The 24929-nt window shown below is 39.5% G+C and overlaps 1 protein-coding gene across 1 annotated transcript in view; it reads left to right on the forward strand.

Moving 5' to 3' along the window:
* Nucleotides 1–5390: 5390 nt before the first annotated feature.
* Nucleotides 5391–24929, forward strand: part of pemt (phosphatidylethanolamine N-methyltransferase) — a 52783-nt gene continuing 33244 nt past the window's right edge. Inside the window, exons 1-2 of the mRNA XM_026350999.1 lie at nt 5391–5666; nt 7496–7600. Coding sequence (XP_026206784.1) covers nt 5559–5666; nt 7496–7600 — 213 coding nt within the window. The 5' untranslated portion in view covers nt 5391–5558. The remainder of the gene's footprint in view (nt 5667–7495; nt 7601–24929) is intronic.

The following is a 24929-nucleotide window of genomic DNA, read 5'->3' on the forward strand; positions in this document are numbered from 1 at the left end:
GTACACTAATGTTTGCCTTCACCTTGTGATTCAGACATCTTTTAAGTAATCAAACACCACCATGCCTCATGCCTGGTTATGTAAAACCATTTTCCCCCCTGTCTGTCTTTGTTTTCTTTGCTCTCAGCTCTTCAACTCTTTCAGTTTTAAAGCTGCCAACAGCTATGGCTACGGGTTGATGCGGAAGAATGAAAATCTAATGAAGACAATATGTTTACTGCTTCCTCCTCACATTGGACCTAGTGACAGACTGAGAATCAAGTCAACTGACTGAATCCCAAACATTATCTCTGAGTGCAAGAAATGCAACATGTCTAGACGGAGTCTGCATAATGCTGCCACATCTGTCATCCTTTGAGGTTTTCCTCTTTTGGATGGATTTCAGCTTGTTCATTTTGTTTTTTTTTTTGAATGGGTCTTCACGCTGAGAAACTGAATGAGCTTCCTGGATTTTAATCCAAATTGTTCCCGAAACTCCTGTGAGTTCCCACGGGAGACAACGTAATCTTCAACCCAACGAGAAGCAGAGCAGCAAGAGACCATTCAGCCACAGACGAGCACTGTGTAAAACATGTTTGGTGATTTGTGGCGGTTTGTACTTCACAGGACTTGTGACAGGAGTCAGGAGATTTGTTTGGTTTCTAGCAAAATGAAAATGCAAAACGCAATGAACTGCTACTGGTTGTCAATTGGAATTGGTTAATATGGCTGAGACTGTCCTGTCCTGTTTGAAATTGCTGAAGACCATGCATGATCATGTATACATGCACACCGCACATGCACACACAGAAACACTTAAATCTATAATTTTGTAGTAGTTGTCCAACATAACAGCAGCTCATATGCTGTGCTGCTCCTTTGCACTGCAGAAATGTGGCCTGTCAGTTAACAGGATACATGTGCCCAGCACAGAAAACACACACATTTACACAACCACATCTGACGCAGGTAAGTACCATATAATGTGTGCTTTTAGCACTCGTATGCTTATAAACTAATTTTACAAGGAGCATCAGCACTGCTGTTGCATTTTAAACAGTTTGTGTAATGTCTTTGCATAATCAGGACAAAATGTTTGCTCGTATGTGGGTTTTCTTTGTGTCTTTAGACTAGACGGATCCAGGGCCAGAGAAGAAGGTGTGTGTGGGTTGGTGTGGGTGTAGATTTATGCCTAGTTCATTTCAGGTCCATGGGGGCCAATAAGTGTATGTGTGCTTAAAAATGAGAGAAGAATGTTAGGATATAAAAAAAAAAGCTTTAGTAGAGTGAAGAAGTGAGTCACTGAGCGAGTGACAGAGTAAACAAGTCAGTGAGCGAGCAACGGAAATTAAGGCGTAATGCAGCAATAAGGAAAACAAATGCATATTTAATGTGTTTAGTGTGTTTTCGTATTTGTTTGTGTTTGAGAGAGAGACAGAGAGACCGGGAGAGAGAGAGAAACAGAGGAGGGATGGAGAAAAACATGAGTGTGCCAGCAAAGGCTGACCAGGCAACCGAGCGAGCGGTGCCACTCTGTGCTCCGTGTGACTCACTGTCAGACTGGCAGCCAAAATGAAAGGCCACTTTGTGACCAGCCTCCTTCAACGCTTTACAAGGCTCCTGTTTGACAGGCTCATAAAATTACTGTGATCAAATTAAAGAAAGAAAAAAAAACCAGCATAAATCTACGTCTCCCACAGCGAGGTGACGCATGTTTCCTGGTGACAATATAGGAAAAAAGATAAGGAAGTTCAAAATCGAAATGAGAAAATGTATTTGATAGTGTGTAACTGAGACAGTGTAAATATACAAACTGCTGTCACTTTTTTTTAACAACTGCAGCGATAACAACTGCTCTGCACCGTGTATTTATAGTTAATTTATGAATGCGTCACACTGATTTTCTTTTTTTAGATTTTCTGTTCATGTTTGACATTGATTTGAAGTTTCAGCGTCACCCCATCACTGGCGGGCGCAGGCACTCTGTTTTTCTTCATGCAACAGTTTAATGATGCCCCATGCGCCCGCTTGTGTGCAGGAGCCCCATCAGGTTTCATATCCCAGCAATCTGCTGCGGCGATCACGTGGCGGCCGTCAGCGGCATCGATCCACAGTGACAGGGCAGAGCTTTGTTTACGTACAGAGCTCAATCGCAGCTTGCCTCATTTACACTCTGATGTGGGGGATGGAGAGAGGAATATGAAATGATCTGTGTTATGGGCAGAGGAAAAGTAAAGGTGTCAGTAAAAAATTTTTTATTTATTATAGGCACATCATATTTGTTAATAATCTTGACTTAGATGAAGATCAGATCACATTTTATGACAAATCAATGCAGAAAACCATGAAATTCCAAAAGGTTCACACAATTTTTCTTGCCACGTGTTGTATATGTGTATTTGTCATTGCTCCTGTCTCACCTGTCATTTCCATGTGCACATTTTTTTGTGAAGATGTTTGCATTAAAAGTGATTAAAAAAAAAATCCATTTCGTCTTTACTGCATCACACCAGCAGCAGGTAGCAGCTTAAATCTAATGAAGTTTTCTCTGTTTGTTTTCTTTCCAAGGAGGAAAGAGCACGGGTGGGTGGCACGTGCAACCACCTCCTGTATCATAACAACAACATCCGTTATACTACACATCATAAGCCGGATATGTTCAGCTCAATGACGCCCATTCGACTGGATTACAAGAAACTTCTGAAAACATATAAACGTTATCAGTAAATCTTGTTGGAACATGTTGCCGTAAGTCTTAATGTGTTCTGTGGGTTACTAATTGACATTACAGTTTAAGCACACGTGTAATGCACCAGTGGATGAGATATATGGTACAAAGCAGTGATGAGTTTTAGGATTACACATTATCACTGATGCTAATTCAGGTCGGCTGACATAAACAACAGGACAGTCTCAATTGTTTCCTCTGATAAATCTGCCGTGCTTATCAATTTCCTGTGCTGCCTTATCTAATTCCTTACTATTGAGATCAATTGCTCTGGTCGTCCCATACTGTGCAATGAAGTGTCCAGAGGGGAGAAGCTCAACAGGCAAGAGCTCACAAAACAATAACGCTGGGAAAAGAGACTAAAAATAAGACTTAGAAACTTTTTTTTTTTTGGAGATGAAGTTTTGTTTAAAGGTAGGATTGCCTGATGGTGATTGTTAAACCTCACATTAAATCCATACACATTCAATTTCCTATTTCTAAATTGGACTATAGCCTTTGTATGTGCAGTAGGTGCTTCAATAGAGAAAGCAAAGAAGGTTGTCGTGTGGAAAAGAATCCAACTTCTTTGTGCGACCCAGAGATGAGGGACAAGATTAACCTTAGGTTACTTTGAACTCTTTGACCCCTTTCTTGAATTACATGAACCCGTTGACTGTCTGCAGTACAGCAGGCCGGCTAAAATTCACACTGGGAAAAAACTAACGAGCAGACACACTGAAAAAAAGAATGAGCCAAGAGAGTGCACTGAACCTTCTGGACCACATGAGCATGAATATTTCAGTCCACCTCTTTAAAAATGCAAACCTTACTTATTCTCCTGCATATACCATATCCACACTGTGAACTAGTTTAATTAGCTGAGATGATCACAGAGTAAACTTATTTACTTCCATCTTAACTCAACTCGTAACTCACTTGCAGCATATAATTCTAAATATCACATTACATATTTTACGAGGCTACGCTGACTTCTAGTTATTTCTCATCAAAGAGTGCACAGATGTGTGTGTTGCTCGCGTCGTGGTGGCCTATCAAAGGCTGAAGGACAGATTGACGGCATTCTTCTCCTCGTGCTTGTTGAATTAGATCGACACTCTACCAGCTGACAACGTTCCAGTCTAGTGTAGAAGCAGAAAAACTGCTGCTCTGCCTTTAATTTCCACCCACTTGTTCAGTCCTTTTTGTGTTTCGTGATCAGTTCTGCTGATGGCCCCTCTGTGTGTGTGTGCGCTGCCTATATGGGTTTGATTGTGAGAATGAAAACACAACACACATGGTCTTCCTGTCCAATCAGTGGAAAAGTAAACACAGTCAGCTGTGTGAGTGTTTACCTGTATGTGGTAATGGTTTGTGCTTCCTGCAGCCTGAACAAATACTATATGTAACTGACAGATATTGCAAAACGTTTGGGTGTGTGTGAAGCCAACTTTGCATACAAAGAGCTTTGCTTGGGTTCATGGATATATGCAGAAATTTGGAGTTTATAGTGGGCTTCTGGGTTTTGTTAGCAGAAACTGATACTAAAATCTTCCTAATTGTAATTAACTGAGTATTATTGGACATAAGTATTAAGTTAAATCAAAGTAAACAGCTTTTTTTTGTGAAGTAAGTGTAAGTTTGTGCTTTAAGTTTGATTTTAATGTACTAAATCTATTTCTAGTTGTTATGGAGTATTTTATTTACTTAAGTATTGAGTTTGTGCACTTCTGTTATCTGGTGATTGTTGCAGCTTTAAAGCAACTTTAGTGCAGTTTTGTTCCCAAGCTTCCATCTATTTATGTCTGTTGTGTCAGATTTCTCCTTGTATGTAGTTGAGTCACTCAAAGTGACTGAGGTGAGACTTTTTTTTTAGGGAATGACATAAAACTCAACCTTTTTGTTGTCAATTTTACAGTTTCCAGTTTCCGTGTAGTTTGGATCTACAGGGGTGGCTAAAGTGTCAGCGACGAGAGAAAGTGAGAGACAAGAAAAAGTACATGATTCAGGGGTAAAGAGGAAGGTAAGTGGATGAGGGAGTTTCAATTACAGCGGTAATCTTCACCTAACGTTCTCAGCCTTTCAGGCTGATGAAGGGGTAGTATGCTCGGTCAGGGAGGTGCGAGGCTTTAAACGCTCGCTCCATCTCTGCCTCCACATGGGGTGTCTGCCATCCAGCTGATCGACTCTAAACAAACAGCGGGAGGTGGAGGAGGTGGAGGAGGTGGAGAGGAGCAGAAGCAATACAAGAGGGGAAAAGTAGAAAAGTAGTATGGATGAGAGGGGTAAACAGATGACGGAGGGGAATAGACAGTCAGTGACAGACAGAATGAAATACGGTCTGTCCCTGACTGGTGGTGGTTACATCATGTTATAAAGCACATGTCTGATGCTGATTCTGATGATTAATATATTTAATTAATTATATAATAAAGGTGTTGATACTGGGATAGTTGTCCTCCTAACGTTATCATCCAGCAGATGTCTCTATGGAGCGACACACTATCCATTAACTGCAGAGAAGAAAAAGAACAAGGGAGGTAAAAAAAAAAAAACAGAAACATACAGGCTCTCATCAGTGCAGCAGCACTTTCCAAAAAAATCAAGTTTGGGCCCCACATTCTCATCTAAAAGACTGTTTATAAACTGGCACAGTTATTTTTTATAGACTACACTTCCCAGAATGCACTGGGTAGGGCTAGAGGTTATTTGCACGTGTGTTTCTCCACAGCAAGTGTAGCCTGTTGTCAGTGACACATACGAACTTTGTACCGAATATTGTGCAAGATTTGTCATCTTCCCCTCTTCCTCACACACACACACACACACAGATACAAACGACTGATAGTCAGTCGGTGGTAACTCGGTGTTTATGAGCGACGGAGAAGACGACGCCGAGCGGAACCAAAGTCCTGCTGGAGTTCATCTTCCTGTGCCGCCGGAGTGCTGCGGCGGACTCAACAACGTGGATTACTCGAAGGTACAACTACAAAACTAAAGTTAAAAAAAAAAAAAAAAAAGACTTCTCAGCAGCTCTGGGCTTCACATGTGCTTGTACAACTGCACAGTAGATTAAAGTGACTGAGGAGAGCGGTGTCCATCGCTGCTGACTTGTTCACAACCGGAACACAGTTTGCGCAGTCGTTTTTCTTTCAAAATAAAAGCATGGTCCTCATGTTTATGAAAACGTCATTAAAGCATTTTATTATTTCATATAAATTATTTAAAATCAAAACTATATTTAGATATTCATATATTAAACAAGTATGTTCAAATATGTATATATTTTTAAAAAATAATCTCAATGTGATGTAATGGGATGACAAAAAAACAAAACAAACAGACAAAAAAAAACTAAAATAAAAAGACAATATTGCTATTTTTCTTTACTATATTCTATTTGGGACAGCTTTTTTATGTATTTCTAATGTTTATGTTTTTATGTTAGTATAATTAAATTACCCCCTCTTTCAACCTTGGCCCAGTATCTCTGATAATATGACAACCACTCTGCGTAACTGAGTTGGTAGATGTCAGTTTTTCCCATAAGTATCTCCACATATTATGATGCAAATTCATATCACTGGGACTTGATATGACACGTCTAACCACAACCAATCGTAAATATCTTGTCCTTCGTCTTTACCCGGCCTGCAGCAGTTCACACAGATCAAGTGAAAAGTCCCTGCTTTTACTTATTTACTGGCTGCTGAATCTCTTCAAGCTGCAGATGAAGAAAGCCGATCTTCATCTCTGGCGTCACTGGGAATAAGCCGGCAAACCACATAGAGCAACCCAGTGTGTGGTAGCGAGGGAAAATCCACCTCATGCCAGTCATTAGAATAGTTTTTTATGCAATGTGCCATGCTCGCCTTTTAAAAGGTTGTGCACCTCTTGTCATCACTTTTTCATCTGTTGTTGTATGAAAGCCTGTTGCTTTTTGATACAGCAGTAAAAGATTAATTGGTCAGTGCAGCCTGTTAGTCAAGAACAAATTGGTCATATTAGAGCAAATGTTTAAGATTTAAGACTGAAACCATTAGTGTGTATATTGATAAGGATGTAAACCTATTTTATACTGTGTAAAAATTCATGGTAACAAACAATATGCAGCCCAGTGTGGTATGCTGACCAGCTTGTTGTGTGGCTGCTTGTTAACATGAGGTAGCAGAAGAGAACTGTATGGTTTGTTTGATGATTATCAAGAGGGGATACACTATTGGTGGGATGTCCTGATGCATTGCAGTGTGGTTGCTATTTATCACATTAATAGGCTCTCTGCAACTTAATCTAGTGCTAACATCAGACTCAGACTCTCCCTGCTTTGCTGTCCTCTGCCCAGTGCTTAAGATAGTCATTACAAAATTACAATAAATAAAAATGCTGCTGAACTTACTCATAAAGCAGAAATAATTGAAATTCTCTGATTGGTTTAAAGGGCACGTCTTGCTCAAAAGCTCTTATGCACTGCTGCCAAGCTGTTCTGTGAAGGAGTAGTAGGAGGAGAAGTAATGGTTGGTTTATCGATCAGGCTGTGGTTTCCTGCTACAGATACAATGTAGGTAGTATGTTGGTTAAAGCCACCTAGAATGTACTCTTTGGTGAAGGTAGAAATTATCTTAACACATAAGGTGGAGCTAGAGAATAGTGTCACCTGGATGATGGGTTAAATCATCAGTTGTGTGCTCACACAAGTTTTGACAGATGCATGCTGTGTATTGATGAACTATTAATTCATGGTTTAGGACATTTTGTGTTGATTTCTCCTCACAACTTTATTTTTCACATACTGTAGTTGTCTCTTTTCAGATGGACTTGAAGCTGTTGGAAGATTTCTTAAATCTCATCAACTTTGATGACTCCTTTTGTGTTGCTGTGATTGCCATCATTTTCAACCCTCTCTTCTGGAATGTGGTAAGAGCTACTGCGGATTATTTGTATTGTAGCTCTAAAATAATTTTGTATATCCTCTTGTGTAGTTTTAGAACTGGAATTTTATCTGAGGTACAACAGCAAAGCAAGTTGAAAAAACCTTATTAGAAATTTTCAGAAACACTAATGCTGATTGTTTTGCAGCAGATCATTGGAAAGTCTTTTTGATTCTATATTTTCAGTCCAATTAAGAATCTTTTCTCTTTTTCTGGCAGTGCCAAACAATAGCAAAATCCCTGCTATTGTTCATGACTGTGAGTAATCAGCAGACATTAGTCATTACACATTGATAAGTTAATCATTTGTTTGTGTTTCTCATGTCAAGAACCATTAGCAGTGTTACTGTTGGCTTAAGCTTGACTTATGCTTCAGTGTTGAATCTACGCAGACCCTATGCTGTAAACTACACAAATGGCCTTGCGTGCTCTGCCAATACGCCGCCGAAACGCTAGTTGGCGGGGGAGTTTCTGTGACACTGTGCTAAGTGTCTTTGCCCGAGTTATGCCTCTGAGTTATGTTGGTGTTCTCCAAACATCCTCAGGTCATGCTTGTTAAGCAGCAGTTAGTTTTCCTGAAATTACTGCAGAATTACACAGAAAAGAGAAAATAAGGCCGAGGTCACGAACTGCATGATCACTGCAGAGTTGAGTGCTCTGTTACTGTTACATCATTGCTACTTGTTGGTTTGGACAATTTGTGCATGAATGGTGGAATGTACAAAAGGAAGTACAGATATGACAATATACATTATATAACTCCAGACAATACTTGCGTGCCGTGCTGGGATCAATAATTCATTTTACACCATTGAAGAAACCAACTGAGAACTCGAGTGTTATCATCTACAGTACAACAGACGTGTGTTGTTGTGTCAAATCAAGGCAAACCGTTCTGATAGTGTCCCTGAGCCTGATAAAACTACCCCTCTGCCAGTTAGAGACAGACGAGATGGCTACAGATGTCAGATATTTTATCATAGCTATTTATCCCCAGTAGCTGATAATAACCAATATCTTGTTAGCTTCACACTACATAATATTTCACGTCAAAGTGAGACATGAACAAAAAAAAAAGAAAAAGAAGTCAAAAAGTCACTCCTGATTCATCTTTTTCCACAAAGACAGTGAGAAAATGCCATCCAGATATCAAGTTTATGCACAAGTGCTATGCAGGCCTAAGTCATACATTTCAAGTCACATCTTCCGACATGGTTTACTGGGAGAAACACTTCAGTGTATGCTTTTATACTTGACCTTTTACATAACATGACATAACAACGATAATTAAGGTAAAGCAGGATAGGATAGGATTAAGCCTCTTTCTTCTTGTATCCTTCACATACTTATCTCTGTCTTTGTCAAAGTGCACTATTTATAATGCAGTTGCTCATTAATTAGAGTGCACAAATTCACAATGTTTAGCCACGTATGTGATAAAGAAAAATTATGAATAAGATAACAGATTTTAGAAGCTAAATGGGGTTTGCAATTAAATAATTCTGCTCTTCTCATCTTTTTTTACCGACTGTTAAGTTAACTGATTAGTTTTTGCTTGTTGAGGTCTAATAAAATTGGTAAGGGGGGGGCATTGGCTAAAATTGGCTCAATTTACTCACTGCTTTTCTACTTGTATCTCTTTCATTACCAGGCTGTTATTTAACTAACCTTTTATGGTGTCTGATTTGACTTTCACTTTAGTCCACTGTCACACCTGCAGGACACATACAGAAGGTTCCTCCGTTCACAAGAGAAGCCAATATTTGCATAGAAGTCAATGTTGCACAGGAGCTCTCAGCCTTGCTCATTTTCCCAAATCACTGTTTTTGTTCATTGTGCTGCAAAGCAAACTGTAATGGGTGTTATTCAGGCAAACAGCAATAAGACTGATGGAATTTACGTAGAGAGAATCATAGATCTTTTCATCTTGTCTATTTGCGCTGTTTTTCTGTGACGTGCTAATGTTAGAGAGGATGTTTGGTGTGATTTTATTAGAGACTACCATCTCCGAAGGGGCAAACAAAGAAACAGACACACACACATATGATTGATGTTCTTATGCCTGAGGAGAAATACATATAATCTTACCACAGTGCTAATATTTGCACCAGTTTCATAGTACATTTTTATAACACTGAAGGCATTTTGATGATAGTAGTGGTAAAATAGAGTTGTCATTTGATGTAGGTCACATTTTAGCACTATTCATAGGCATTATGTTCTGTGTATGCTATTCTAGTAGTCTGCTGATTGAATGTCTTGAATCAAACACTGAGCTTGCTTCAGGCTATTTTCCCACACTTTATTCTGTAGCTGGCAATAAGTTCAATATGTAGTCTTAATTTAGGGTGGCAGTAGCTCAGTTGGTGGAGCAGTTGTCTATGAACCCCAGGATCAGTGGTTGAATTCCCGGTTCCTCCTGGCTCCTTGCTTTGGTGTCCTTGGACAAGACAGCGAAACAAGACACAAGATGTACTGTCTAGCAGCTGTTCAACCACAATTACCCCAATGTGATCAATAAAGTATTTTATTATTACTTATCAGTGTTTTCAACTTTAACAGCTTCTGAAAAAGAAGTATTTACTTCTTTAGCTGGTTACTGTTCTCCAGTTTGGTGGCATGGTGGTGTAGTGGTCAGCACTGTCGTCTCACACCAAGAAGAAACTATGAACAATCCCTTAAGCAGACAAGTGCTCAGTATAACGGATGGATGTGTGTTTAGTCCTACATGTTTTAACAGAGCTTTCTTCCAAAAACACTTTTCTAGGTAGTCCAATGTTTTTGGGATGCATCAGTGCCCATTGCATAGGTGACTTGCATTTGTGTGATAGCAGCACCCTGTTCGCAGTACTGTGAGGGAGGAGGAGACACAATGTGTGGTGCTTGCCATTCTAGTCACTTTTGTACTTTAAAGGACACGGTTGCTATGATTTTGGAAACTGCGGACACTGTGACCAGCAGAGTCTGGACTGTAGATGGTTTGCAGTATGTATGACACAGATAACGAATTCAATTGTGGTACAACATGTATGCAGCTCTTTTTTAGAATCAGCATTTACAATGGGTCATGTTAGCACACTCATCAGAAAATCTAATTTTTGCTGGTGAACATTCACAAGGAGCTTTCAGAGGCCTGGGTCAGACTGAAGTGGTAGGAATTCAATAACTTACTTAGTTACAGTCTCTTCAAACCTCACCTGGTTCAGAACATTAATTTTTGTAAGCCCAGCTGCTTAAACAAAGCAATTTCTGGCCCGGGACTTTGAGATCACTAAGTGCTGTGTTCTTTCTTTCCCCGAGGAAAGTGGTTTTTACTACAGAAAGCACCAGGTACCTATTAGGATTCTCAACCTGAAGATAACATCCTCAAGGGGGCATTTCTGTGTGTGCCCACACGTGGTTTGTCATTTGACGTCAAAAACAACCTCAACTGTTGTTCCAGTAAGAAAGCTTTTTCCTTTATACACTCACTTACAAGGCAATTCCATGTTATCTCTGTGTGCACTGGTGGCTTTGCTTCAATCATATATCAAAGTACAGAAGTGCAATAATATAATTTCAAATGAGCAAGTTTATTAATTAGTGTCTGAAAATTAGTGGAATAATTATGATTATTTTACATTTTTCTGTGCGTAGAACAGCATTTATCTGGTTCAAGTGAAGTCTCTCTAAAACTGAAATGTATGTTTGAGCACTGCTCAGTTTTGTCTGAATTATTAAGGGAACATATTATTCAAGATTTAAAGGAAGAAATTAAGGAAAAGAGGCTACAACATCTAAGAGGACATGAAAATTGTCACACCAGTGTTGACGCCAGTCTTATTAAGTCTAACCAAATACAAAACACTAAATTAGAAGTACCACAGTGCAGTTACTAAGACAGCAGGTTAAATTTTACTCTGCCCACATATAGTACCTTTGTGAAAAAGAGAGTCAGATAGTTTCAGTTGGTCGTTGCCTTAAGCCTGAAGTCCCATTCTGAGAAATAACCATTTTTTGAAAACCATTTCAGTAGAGTTCCAGAAAAAAAAGAAACCCCCAATTATTCATAATATGGCCTTTTTTATTAAGTAAATTATATAAACCTGATATTTCACTGTAGCAAGCACATAGAATAAGCGTCATAACGTAACTCATTTTGATCACATTCTGCAGAAACAGTTGTTCAAATCATTAACTTAAATACTTTCTTGCTGTATAAATGCTATACATGCTATACATACATTTGGTAACATGGGCAGGTAAGGAAAAGGGTAGGTAGAGAAACAAGAAAAATAAACTCAAAAGGCAAATCAATGCGTTTTAATATTAATAAATGATTTATTTTTTGGCAGCTACGCCACCAACACCTGCAGCAGCAGCAGCAGCAAGAGAGGAACAGAGAGCAGCTGGTAACACGCTTTGACTACATGTTCATGCTGGTTCATTTGTTTTTCATTGTCCAGCCCTCTATCAAATGCTAAGTTACTAAACAAAAAAGGTTTTATAAAGCATCAGATGAACAAATTGTACAATATATGACATTATATTCAACATTACTATTAAGAATACCTCATGTTATGATTGCTGTGAATAAATGACACAGTGCTGGTTTGGCACAAGCTCAAGTAATTAGTTTTAAAAGCCTGGGGCACAGTAGCTTCTGTGTCTGTGACGGTTCTTTAAACAAGAAAAAACTGAAAAAAAAAGAAAAGAAAAAACCCGTATCAAGCAGTATCAGTGGTTCATGTGCCGCTTGTGTTGGACTGCAGCTGTGGGTCAATCTTCAGGACTGATTTTAGAGGGTATCCCACTCTACCAGTGCTTTGCACTGAACAAGATGTTCCTACAGGAACAGAAACACTGCAAGGCCTGCTCCTTGACTTTGGCGTGTGTGCGTGTGTGTGCGTGTGTGTGCGTGCGTGTGTGTGGGTACAGATCAGGACGTACCAGCCCCCAACTACCCCTGCATAACCTTGTATCTTTTCGCTGACATGAGCACCGTCCGTGGATGAAACAACCACACACACAGAAGTATAGGCGTGTTATTTTCAACTTACTTGCATAAACTTAGCCTTAGAAAAGCATTAAATGCTATTTCTATCAATGCTTTCAGGCCCAATTATCAAAAGAAATTTTATGTAAGGAGGTTATTCATATGTGTTGAGGAGGCAGATAGCTTTGATCAGCTGGAAACCTCTGCAGCTGGAAAACACAATCAAAATAAAGAACGGGAAACTTCCAGAAGCAAAATCCGGCCAGGAGGTCAGTGTGAGGAAGTGACACATTGACCTTATTGTGGAACGGGGCCAACACTGCTGTTAGGCCCTAGGAACAATCAGTCTACAGTCGCACCAGTTTTGTGTTTGATAGACTTGCTCTGTTTGAAATGTTAGAATCTCTGCAGGACCAACTGACTTCAGCATTACCTGCACAGTGTGGGCTACGGTCAGTCAGAGAGTGTGTGTGTGTGTGTGTGTGTGTGTGTGTTGTAATGGAAATTTAAGCTCTTTGCATCTCCTGATATCTAACTTCCTCAAACACAACCTTCTGTTTTCTCACCAAAGTATGAAACAAATGTTGTCTTTTGATCAAGCCGTCTGGGTCTCTCAGGAACTATCACCTGGGTGTAAGATCCTACGGGAAACTCCTTCAAACCCACATCCCAGAAAGATAGTGACAACACTTACAAATGACAAAAGGTTGTGAAACCTACCTGGGGAGGTGTTCCCCAGGTATAAAAGCCCTGATTTTCCTTTGTCCGGGGTCTTTCTTCATTCTAACCATTTAGTGTGTTTGATTGACCTTCTTTGCAAAGAATAAACCTTGTCGGCCGGCAGAAGTCTCCATTTCCTTACCCACCAGAGCAGAGAAAATTTCCACAACAGTTTGGTGTCAGAAGTGGGATCCCACGAGCAGCCGTCTGGGACGGAACGCGGACAGCGACAGGCCATCCTGGAAGAAAGGTTTTCCAGCCTCCAAACCTCAAACCCTTCTGAGAAGGGAGGACTGACCGCAGTCGCCCCAGATCGTTGCCGCTGGGATTCCAAGAACGCAATTTAGCGAAATTCATCTGGTGAGCACTGAAATATTGACTTTTAATTTTTTAAATTTGGGGTTAAATTGATGTAATATTTCCTTTCTCTTATTATCCATAATTGAGTCGGTTTTATTATTTGTACCATCAAACGAAATAACAGGTCTTATTATTTGTTCCTTAAACGAAATATAAGGTTCTACATTTACATTTACATTTAGTCAATTTGGAGACGGGCATTTCATCACATGCCACAACTTTGTATCGCTATAATATCTGCGATACGCTTTTACCCAAAGTGACTTTTATCTGTTTCAAGAGATTACTTGTACCATAAAACAATATAGAAGGTTTAATAGCTGTTTTTTCACATTTACATTTATTGATTTAGTAGACGCTTTTATCCAAAGCGAGTTCTATCTGTTTAGTTGTACCATAAAACAATATAGAAGATTTAAATAGCTGTTTTTTCTTACATTTACTTATTTAGCAGACGCTTTTATCTAAAGCAAACAAGGCAAGCAAACAAAATAACGAAAATAAGGGTCTTAGCATTTGTTCCTTAAACGAAATACCGGCTTTTATCACTTGTGCCTAACAGAGTGGTCTTTATAGAGACGTCTGTATCGTAGCTGTCGCGCGTGGCCTCCACATTTGAGATGGGGAGTACGTTTTCCGGGGAGCGTGAGTCTCCGGAGGGACCGATTGTGGATGTTATGAGAAAGAAATATGGGGATAAAAGCTTAAAATTTTTAAATGTCTGGACAGCTGAGTTTGGATTTCCAGTAGGGGGATCCCTCAGTCTCAAAAACATAGCACAATTAGAAGAAAAAACTAAAAGGAAAAGAGCAACAAATGAGAAGAAAAAAGAATATTGCTGTTAAAAAATTAGAAACAATGGAAATGCAAAAAGAATGTTTACAGATGTGGAAAGGGGAAGCAGAGACCCTAAACAGGAAAACAATGCAGAAACAACTACCCTTTTCACAAGAAAAAAACTGAAACTCAAGAAAAGCACAATTCAAACACACAAAGAACACCAGACTCGCAGATCTCCTCTTCTTTGTTTCTGCAGTTGATGGCTTTGAAGCTGGATCCAGACCTCAACGGCAACCCATCCCTCCATTCTTCAACTCCACCACCACACACCTCTACAACACGCAGAGGACAAGAAATAGATTCCACCACACTGCAACAATCTCCAATTGCACATAGACCACAACATCCCAACCAATATGCAGCCTTCAACATGCCCATGGTTGAAGTATCTGGACCAGAAGATACACCTTTAGTTTCCAATCTTCACTTTGCAGCAATAACCATGTCCACAGTCAGAGAACAGAGACAATCAAGCTATGATCATAGAAGGAAGGATCGCAGCCAGCGCAGGAACTGGAAAAGATCAACCTCAAATGATATCTGTCTTCTCTGTGGCCGACATGGACATTGGAAACATGATTGTCACAGGTCAACCTCAAATGATATCTGTCTTCTCTGTGGCCAACATGGACATTGGAAACGTGATTGTCACAAGAACACCAGAAGACAAGTCAGACTGAGAGAGGATAAGGGTTGTCGGAGAGGAATGGATTCCTGCTGACAAGCCAAACCAACTCATGAGACAAAAGGAAGGTACTGCACCCACACACATATACTGAACACAAGAATACACAATCCACTGAGATCTCAAACAACTGTTATTACTCTAACATATATTCAGTATACATCTGCCCACATTAAGTGTAAAATATATGTACTCTGTTGATTCATCAGGGCAAACAGTTAGAGAGAACATCCCCCTTCCACTCAAAGGTGTGGATAAATCTTTACAAATTTTAAACATGCCTTCTTACTCTCTGAAGTAAGAAGGACAAAGACCTGATGTGCAAATTAGGCCTCTGTTTGATCTCAACCCCAGACAGTGTCAAAGTCCACAGGCTATCTGATCTGGAACCAAATTGTTCACACTCCTTTGTTCACCATACCCCAGACCTGACACATACATATCAATGGAAGTTGCAAACAACAACAATCTCTTCTGAGTTCTTTACAGAAACAAGGACACTAGCTTCAACGGCTGCAACAGACTTCATGGCACCAGAGGATGTGCGTTGCACCTCTCATGTGCCACCAGGACCTGATGAGCCATATGAGAAAGTTGGTTGAGGGAAAGCCCTGACGAACATGTATTCACACATCAGAACAGTGGATTAATCGATTTTATTTTCACCAAAATTGCAGTGATATATTAAAAGTTTGACATATTTTGTGCACACTCAACAACAACAATCCAGCTGGTACCAAAAAGCGCTTCTAACATTTTTTTTCTCTTCTTAATCTTTTTCCTTTTGCATGAATAACAACTTACCTAACTAACTACAAACTAACCTAACTATTACAACCCTACAGGAAGTCCCCAAGACACTGTGGGCTGTCAGTAAAATATATTGATGACCTCATAATATGCAATCCAACGAAAGAGCAGTGTTAAGCAAACACAGTCAAACTCCTGAAGCATCTGGCTAAAAAGGGTCACAAAGCCAGCTTGTCTAAAAGTTCAATTTGTCCAGGGAAAAGTTGTTTTCCTAGGTCATGTCATCACTTCTGCAGGGAAAACTCTTTCACCAAAAAGAGCAGATGCAATTCAGAATCTTCCAAAATCCTACCAACCTTTTCCCCATTCTAGATAATGAACAAGAACATAATTGTGTTGCTGTCTTCCAACAGGTTTCCTCCCCAAGGCCAGATCTGCAAAACACACCCCTAACTAACCCTGACTTTCTTTTTGCAGATGACTCCACCTCGCGTGACCACAAACAGATCACAACAGAGTTGGATTTGCTGTTGTCACTAACCATGAGACTCTTGTCTCAGATTTACTATTCTGCACAAGCTGCAGAACTGATAGCATTGACAGACTAGCTAGCAACAAAGATCAACCATCTACACTGAATCTACATATGCATTTGGTGTCGTATATGATTTCGGCACTTTATGTAAACACAGACAGTTACTGAAATCTGATGGAACACCCACTAACCACCATGACAAGGTTGCGGCTCTGTTAGATGCCGTGCTACGCCCAAAATCGATTGCTGTTTGTAAATGCCTGGCTCACACCAACAACTCAGACTCTTTCTCTCTAGGAAATGCAAAAGCTGATGCCACTGCAAAGAACTGCTCTCCAACCTTTCATCTTCAATCCTGTATTTAGTTCAACCCCAATCTCTTTACCCACCTCTCTTACAGCAATACAGGCCTTTGCCACACCACAAGAGAATCTGTTGTGGAATCGCTGTGGTGCCACACAGACAGAGGCAGTGTGGTGGGGACCTGATAACAAACATGACCTGTCTAACAATTTCTTTCCTCACTTTACAAAACTGACACATGGGCTAAACCATGTGTCAAAAGGGGGGAATATTGGACGCCATAACTCAACACTGGTTCACTGGTTCACCAAAGGCTTTTTAGTTCAGGCTCAGTTCAGGCTCAGTTCAGGCTCAGAAGTTCTGTCAATCATGCATGGTTTTGTGCTACACACAACACAGTCTCTCAACAGATGAAGTCAGCCCTTCCACCACCAGCTTCCACATCACTCCATGACCTCCAACCAGGGAACTGGGTGGTGACAAAGGACCTCAGAAGAAAAGGCTGACACTCCAAATGCTGGCGAGGCCCATTCCAGGTGCTCCTGACAACACACACTGCTATGAAGATCGCAGAGAGATCTACATGGATACACGCTGCCTGCAGAACTCAGCTGTCAACGTGAGCTGAGCCAACAGAGGAACTCAGCTGACAACGAGAGGACCGACAATGGGAGGAACATCAACAGGAGAACCGTCAACGGGAGAACGTCAACGTCAGAACCGGCAACGGGAGAACCGGCAACGGGAGAACCGGCAACAGGAGAACCGTCAACGGGAGAACGTCAACGTCAGAACCGGCAACGGGAGAACCGTCAACAGGAGAACCGTCAATGGCAAAGCACAAGAAGAGAGGACACAAGGAACCAATCTGTACATTCAACATACACCAACCGGAAGTGCAGGACTGAGAACCCAAAACATCTCCACAGAACTACACCATGCACCACTGACTTTCTCATGTTTGACAACACTGATAGACACCTACACCTACACACCTGCCAAAACTGTCATTCTGACAAGAGGACACAATGCAAACACTAATGATGCCGACCAAAATTCAGCTTTGTTTCACATTCTTGATCCATATCATTACTCCAGCTCAGATTCGGACTCTGATGATGACATTCTGTAAACAATCTCTCTTTTTCCATTTTCTCTTAAACAACTGCCATGATGATACATTTTAAAATCCAGGGAAATGAATGTGTTAGATAATTCAGTTGTGATTATTACTATTTTTCTTTTTATTATTTCTTTTATTTTACATTATTTTAATCTTTTTGTTTTTGTTTTTGTTTTGTTTTTGTTTTGTTTTGGTTTTGTTTTGTTTTGTTTTGTTTTGTTTTGTTTTGTTTTTTTTTTCTTTTCTGTTACTGCTGATCAAGTATCTTTGCTTTGTATTTTATTTCTACTACTCTTCTTTTCTGTTCCGTTTTTTTTCCATCATTGTCTAATGGTAATAGAAATTCTTTTTTTTTTTTTTTTTCAACTCATATTATTTTATTTATTATAAGTTTTTTTTCTGTTGTTGTTGTTATCATCTCAGTTGTGACTATTTTTCTATTTTTACTTTTTTTTTTCTTCTTTCTTCTCTTTTCTGTTATTGTTGACTAACGGCCAAGCATCTTTGCTTTGTATTATCTTATTTCTACTACTATTTTTTTTTATTTTTATTTATTATTATTTATATTTTATTCCGTCATTGTCTAATGGTTAACGACTCATATTATTATTTTATTTTTATTTATTTTATTTTATTTTATTTTATTTTATTTTATTTTTTTTATTTTTATCTAATGATTAATGAATAATCAAAAGGGAGGAATTGTAATGGAAATTTAAGCTCTTTGCATCTCCTGATATCTAACTTCCTCAAACACAACCTTCTGTTTTCTCACCAAAGTATGAAACAAATGTTGTCTTTTGATCAAGCCGTCTGGGTCTCTCAGGAACTATCACCTGGGTGTAAGATCCTACGGGAAACTCCTTCAAACCCACATCCCAGAAAGATAGTGACAACACTTACAAATGACAAAAGGTTGTGAAACCTACCTGGGGAGGTGTTCCCCAGGTATAAAAGCCCTGATTTTCCTTTGTCCGGGGTCTTTCTTCATTCTAACCATTTAGTGTGTTTGATTGACCTTCTTTGCAAAGAATAAACCTTGTCGGCCGGCAGAAGTCTCCATTTCCTTACCCACCAGAGCAGAGAAAATTTCCACAACAGTGTATGTGTGCGTGTTTGTGTGTGTGTGTGTGTGTGTGTGTGGAGCCTACATACTGATTCATCTGCAGACTAAGCTGAGCACTGTGCTGTTACTAGAGTCACAGCCATTTTGCAGCCTGCTGCACCTGCTGATGCTGATCACACCTGTGCACTCACTGCAGGGGTGTCATCAGGTGCCGGTGACATCATTTCCTCCTACGCGTTGATAATTTTTGTGACGTCTGCCATGCTGCAAGCCCCTTTCTGTTCTGCATATGTATGTCTAGTCATACTTTTTAATATTCATACTTCTGACAGTCTCCACAGGATACCTCCAAACTGCGACTGTTCTTTAATAATGGCTGTCAAAGCAAGTGTGAAAGATTATAGTCACCGATTGTTAAATATGAGAACTCACATTGAAATCTTATATCCTGGGTGCAAGGATAGAAGCAGTCTTAACAAAATTCATAAAAGGCAAAGCAGATTAGTCATTGCATTAGGTGTGGCATCTAAATGTTGGGTCATTCATAAGGAGAAGAAATCAGATGGGTGCTATTCATGTAAGTGGGAGTCCTTTTCATTCACTGAAGTGTTCGTTGCTCTGGAGGTTTGAATTAACAAGTCACTCCATGTCAATCAGACTGTGTTTTTAGAAGCGAGTGAAAAATCTGTGTTTTCTGTAGTTGCTCTTGGAGATTTTTTGCAAGAATTTGCTTGTTTTGCATGCAGACCTTGCTTCTTTACCTCACTAATGAATGTTTGTTGTGCTCTTGGGGTCATTTGGACTGGCCACCCACTTCTTGTTATAGTATCCACAGTCCCAAAGTGTCTCCATTTGTACTACTTTGACATCACTTTGTAACCCTTTCAAAAAGTTTGTGGTTTTTGTCAGTTAAAGTAGCTCTAGTCTACACTTCCAAACTAATTTTCTTAACTTGTGCTAATGCCTGAACCAATTATTTAAAGGGTTCACATACTTTTTCCACAGGTTTTTATGGTTGTTGTCAATAAAGACATGAGAGATCAGAATTTTTTGTGTTATTACTTTAGGTACATTTTATTTTTTAATACTCTTGAATTAGATGAAGATCAAATCACATTTTATGACAAATTAATGTAGAAAATGATACAATTTCAAAAGGTTCACATATTTTTTCTTGACCCTTTATTTTGTGCTTTACCATCTTCTCTTGTCCTATTCTCTAACCTGTTTTTCAGAGAATTATAAGTAACATTATAGATTGAATAACCTCTGTATAGGACCTTTAGCCACATTTTCTGAGATTTGGTTATTTCCATCTGTTTTTGGTAATTTTGTAAATTTTTAACAGGTCCTGTCTCATCTAGAGAAAAAAGTGTTGAGAGAGATGTTAGCAAAATCTGAAATCAGCGTGACACAGTAAAATTGGTAGAACTCAATTCCAGCAAGCATCAAAAAATTGATTTTTGAACTTGTGAACCAGTTGAGACTCTGTTGCTCTTGTGAACACAACCAGAAAACACGTTTTCATGTTTTTCTATCCCAAAATACCTGTTGCTTTATTTTGTCTCTTTTGTTGCCCGTCCTGCTTACTAATCACGTTGGCTGGTTCTGCCGTGCTTTACTGTACGCTGCACCTACTACCATCTGAAATAGCCCACACACGCTGGTGTACCTCTCTCATCTTACTTGCCTAATACAAAGCATCACTTCCTGTGTGACAAACCACTAATCATCCCAGCCACGTGTACTGCACTGGGCCAGAGTAGACATTCACATGCAGCACCTTTTATCCCGAATACATTAGCCATGTTGAAAATAAGATAATATGTACTTATACAGATGCTTCACAGCTGCCTTGAGTCGTCTTCTCTGTGCACCACCTTCTTCACTGGCTCTTCATTTATCTTGTTTTTCTCGTCTCACTTTTGGACCATTTTTCTCTCTACCCCCCTGCTGTTTTCTCCTTTCAGTGTGTCCTGCTGCTCCTACCATCAATGGTTTCTTCACAGGCAGGGTTAGTGAATTACACAGGAGCAATTTTCTTCCTTTTTCCCATGTGACTAGGTTTTCATCTCCTCCCTTACCACTCCTCAACAATCCCCATGATCTGTTCTCTGTCACCTTTAATCTCTTTTCCCTCTTGCTGTCCTTGCTGATTGTTCCTTTGCCTGTGCCTCTCAACGTCACAATCTGTGTGCCATGTTTAAACTGACCAATTGGTTAGTCTTTGTAGAATCAAAACTGCATTTGTTCAGGCGTCATCATTTACTGTACTGATGGAAACATGAGTAAGGTCGTTCTAAGCAAGAAACACAGGATGGTGTGTGTTTCTTAAATGTTAACCCTAACATCTTAACATAAACCCTTCCATTAGGGCTGGGGCTTGAACTTCAGTGTTTGTGCAGAACACAAAGATGTGTTTTGTGGGTTAATTGTGGTGACATAAGGTAGGGTAAGGTGTAAGCAACATTTTCAGCAACTTTCTCACTAGATTTGGTGACTTTTAAGACCTTCTTTAAAGCAGTAACTACTAACAAATCATGCAGCTTTCGTGCCAGTTGTCTCAGTGGTATCACTCTTTTTGTGCAGCTGTGCCTCTCAGTGAGGAGAGCAGGGTCTTGTTCAGTCAGCCAATCATGAGCCAGATGATTGCTGATGTGAATGCACTGATCCCCATTATTTGTCCCTATGGTTACAACTGTGACTTCTGAAAATTACAGTTCAATACATCACGAATTGCAATCACAGATCTATTCTGTAAGGAACTTACAGAAGACTGAAGAAAGACATTACCATCGGTCTTAGTCTCTTTACTCTTTGGGCACAATTTAGCTAATTTTAGATAAAGTTCTTGAATTGTTGTCTGTGGTTTTTTATTACCTAAGAAGTGTTATAATAGTTGTTTCAATGCTAAAAGTCAGCTATTATATTAGCAAAAATGAGAAATGATAGCTTTGCAAGCCCTCAGCAGTCTCTCAGTGAGATTCATGAGGTTTTCACCTGGAAATGGTTTTAACATATTGCTGCAGAATGCTGTGGTAGCTTACTCTAGTGGCCTCAAAGTCACTAATAATGTGACACCAGCATAGCACCCTCCACACCAAAGGACAGTTTTCAAATTGACTGACCTTCATTTTCTTAAAATAATGATGGACTGTCTTTTCTGTTGTTTCTTGCCATAATATCAATATGTACAGTTGTAGTAGCACTTTTGCACAAGACAACTAATGGTCTAAAGCCCATTACGAAGGCATTAAATGTCTCAACTTATTTTGTGTGTCTCTGAATTAAAAACCATTCCAGATGATTAGCTCATGAATCTGATGATAGAATGCCTACCTCATACCTACTGTGCTCCACTTACATCCTGTCTTTTTAAATAAACTAAAAGCAGTCAGGCAGAAAGAAAAAGTTTGTGCAGTGGATATTTTAAACTTTATTTCATCACTTCATGTTATTTGCATCTGTCATCTCATAGTCTATGGGAATCAGTTACCCAGGCAACAGGCATGTATGGTACAGTATATGTGTGGTTAGTGACTGAAGGTAAGCTTTAGTACAAAAGATGGCAACTGTGTCTGACACGCATCTTTGTCCAGATGACATTTCCAGCCTGTTTAGGACAAGAGTATGATGGTCATTTACTCCTTTTTTTAGACAGCCTGGCTCCCCAGATGCCTTAAACTATTTCAAAGTCAGATTTGGTCCCAAATGAGATAAAACTGATTGTGAGGCAGCACTAGATAGATGTCACACTGACACTGAAGCACTGAGAGGAAGGTGGTCAGCCTGTTCTTTTTTTTACTTTATCTCTCTGCCTTAGACTGACATCTGGACGTGATGTCAAGCTTTAGATAACAAGTATGGGCTAGATGCATTGCCATGTCATATTATTATTTTTTGCTAGGTCCTGGGACAGGTGACACTATTCTTTATTTTAACCTACACAGTGTTGTCAAACTGGACAAATGAAATTTTAATCAGCTTTTAATTCCTACCATTGAGCAAACAAAGGAGCAAAACTCTATGGTATGAGTCAGCCTCACACTGAGCTTTGTTGTTTCCTCACTGTGCTGTGTGCTTTTCTAAATACTGCACCTCTGCTGTTAAATGAATGAAGATGTTTTCTTGCTTTAAATGTTCTTTGTCTGTTTGCGAGTGTGTCTCAGGGCCACCGTAAACAAAAGTGGAAGTGGAACATGTTCTGAGTTTGACCTCCAGTGTATAATTTTGCATATTTACAACCTTTAAATGCTGGCAAAATGAAGGAATAAATTCAAACTGTGCAGATGAGGCAGAGGAACCTCATGTGGTTTATTGAAATCAAATGTGGAAGAAACATAATAGGGCATAGTGAGGGCAGCACAATTAAAAAAAGAGGATGGGGGGGTGCAACAAAATGAATAGGTAAAAAAGTTAAAAAAAAAAGTTAAAAATACAGAATAAAAGGGGAAAAACAAACAAATAAAACAAGATGTTGCCTAAATTTAAATGCTGGCAGACTGAATATAAAAGACTGACGCACAAGGGTTGTGCAGATAGAAGCCTTAAGTCTTTGTTTTTAGAAGACAAACTTAATGGCTTTTATATTTGGGGTGGTTATTAGTGAGCCTGCTTCAACTGAGGACTCTTCATTGAAGTGTCTGAGTTTGTATGCTGCTGCTGCTGCTGTGTGTGTGTGTGTGTGTGTGTGTGTGTGTGTGTGTGTGTGTGTGTGTGTGTGTGTGTGTGTGTGTGCACAGCACTTCTGTCATTCTCATAAAGCAGTTGTTGTCTTAGACTGCTGAACTGACAGCATTTTTTTTTCATGTGGGCTATTATTATATTTGGCCAATCCTAAACTCTCAAAGGGTTTTGGGTAAAAAGAGTGACTGGTATTTCTCAGAGGACCTTAGATGTTCCACAGAGTAAAACTGTTATATCTAAATTTGGATTGTTATTCCAATTTGCAGCACTATCCTAACACCAATCACATGTAATTGACTGTTTGCTGAGCCCTGCTCTCACTAACGATGCTACTACACCTATCAAGCTTTCCAATTCTGCCCTGCACATACACAGCTTACAGTAATAATAGTGGCACATTTACCACTCGAAATTCAAAGTAATGTTTGAAACTGTGGGTCCAAGGAGTAAACAAAGGCTGCTTCGCATTTCCACACGAACGTCATTTTTGTTGGTTGAAATGGTAATGGAAATAGCTACTAGCAGTGATCACTATTAAAAACAGTAATCAACAAAACAATACAAGCGGTTACTGTTCACACAACAGTGCAACAGTAAACACTTCACATCTCCCTGTTTAAAACATGGACTGCATTAGGCAGAAGTTATTCCTTATATGTATTTTTGCTAGCTGGAAATGTGCTTACTGCTCTCCCAGTCCATTTCTGATCAGGTGATGATTATTGATTACTATTCCTTTTTTCAGTAACTGCCCCAAAATCACCGTCTCTCCTCCCACTCTGCCTCACCTAAACAAGTAGCTGCCACCTGATGCATGCGGTATCAGCCAGTCTAACGATGATACTGATCAAGAAAACAGCATATTAAATAACATCTGATCTTCTCCCTGCATATGAAGTTATTCATCAGGTCTTTGCTGCTCGGTGACCTACATCTAGAGGCATATAGTACTCAGCAGGTCATGCTGTTGTCATGTAAGCTGCTGTAGCGGCCCAGCAGGTCAGGAGTTAACAAAGACAGGAGGAGGTGGACTGTTGTACAAGCAGTCCTTCTATGGTTGTTGGCTCCTTTATCAAATAACTAGTCAAATAGTGCTTTTTAAATTTTTTTTATTTATTTATCTGGAATTAGTGGAATGTCGTGCAAAAGAGTGATTATCTGCCAGAAACTGATTGTCCCAAAAAGAGACGTATCTCCCAGTTTATCTGTGACTACAGCTGCTTATTTTGGTATCATACCATCATAAAGTTAAGAAGCTGTACAATAAAGATA

This window comes from Anabas testudineus, chromosome 19 (genome assembly GCF_900324465.2).
Source record: "Anabas testudineus chromosome 19, fAnaTes1.2, whole genome shotgun sequence".
Taxonomy (NCBI): domain Eukaryota; kingdom Metazoa; phylum Chordata; class Actinopteri; order Anabantiformes; family Anabantidae; genus Anabas; species Anabas testudineus.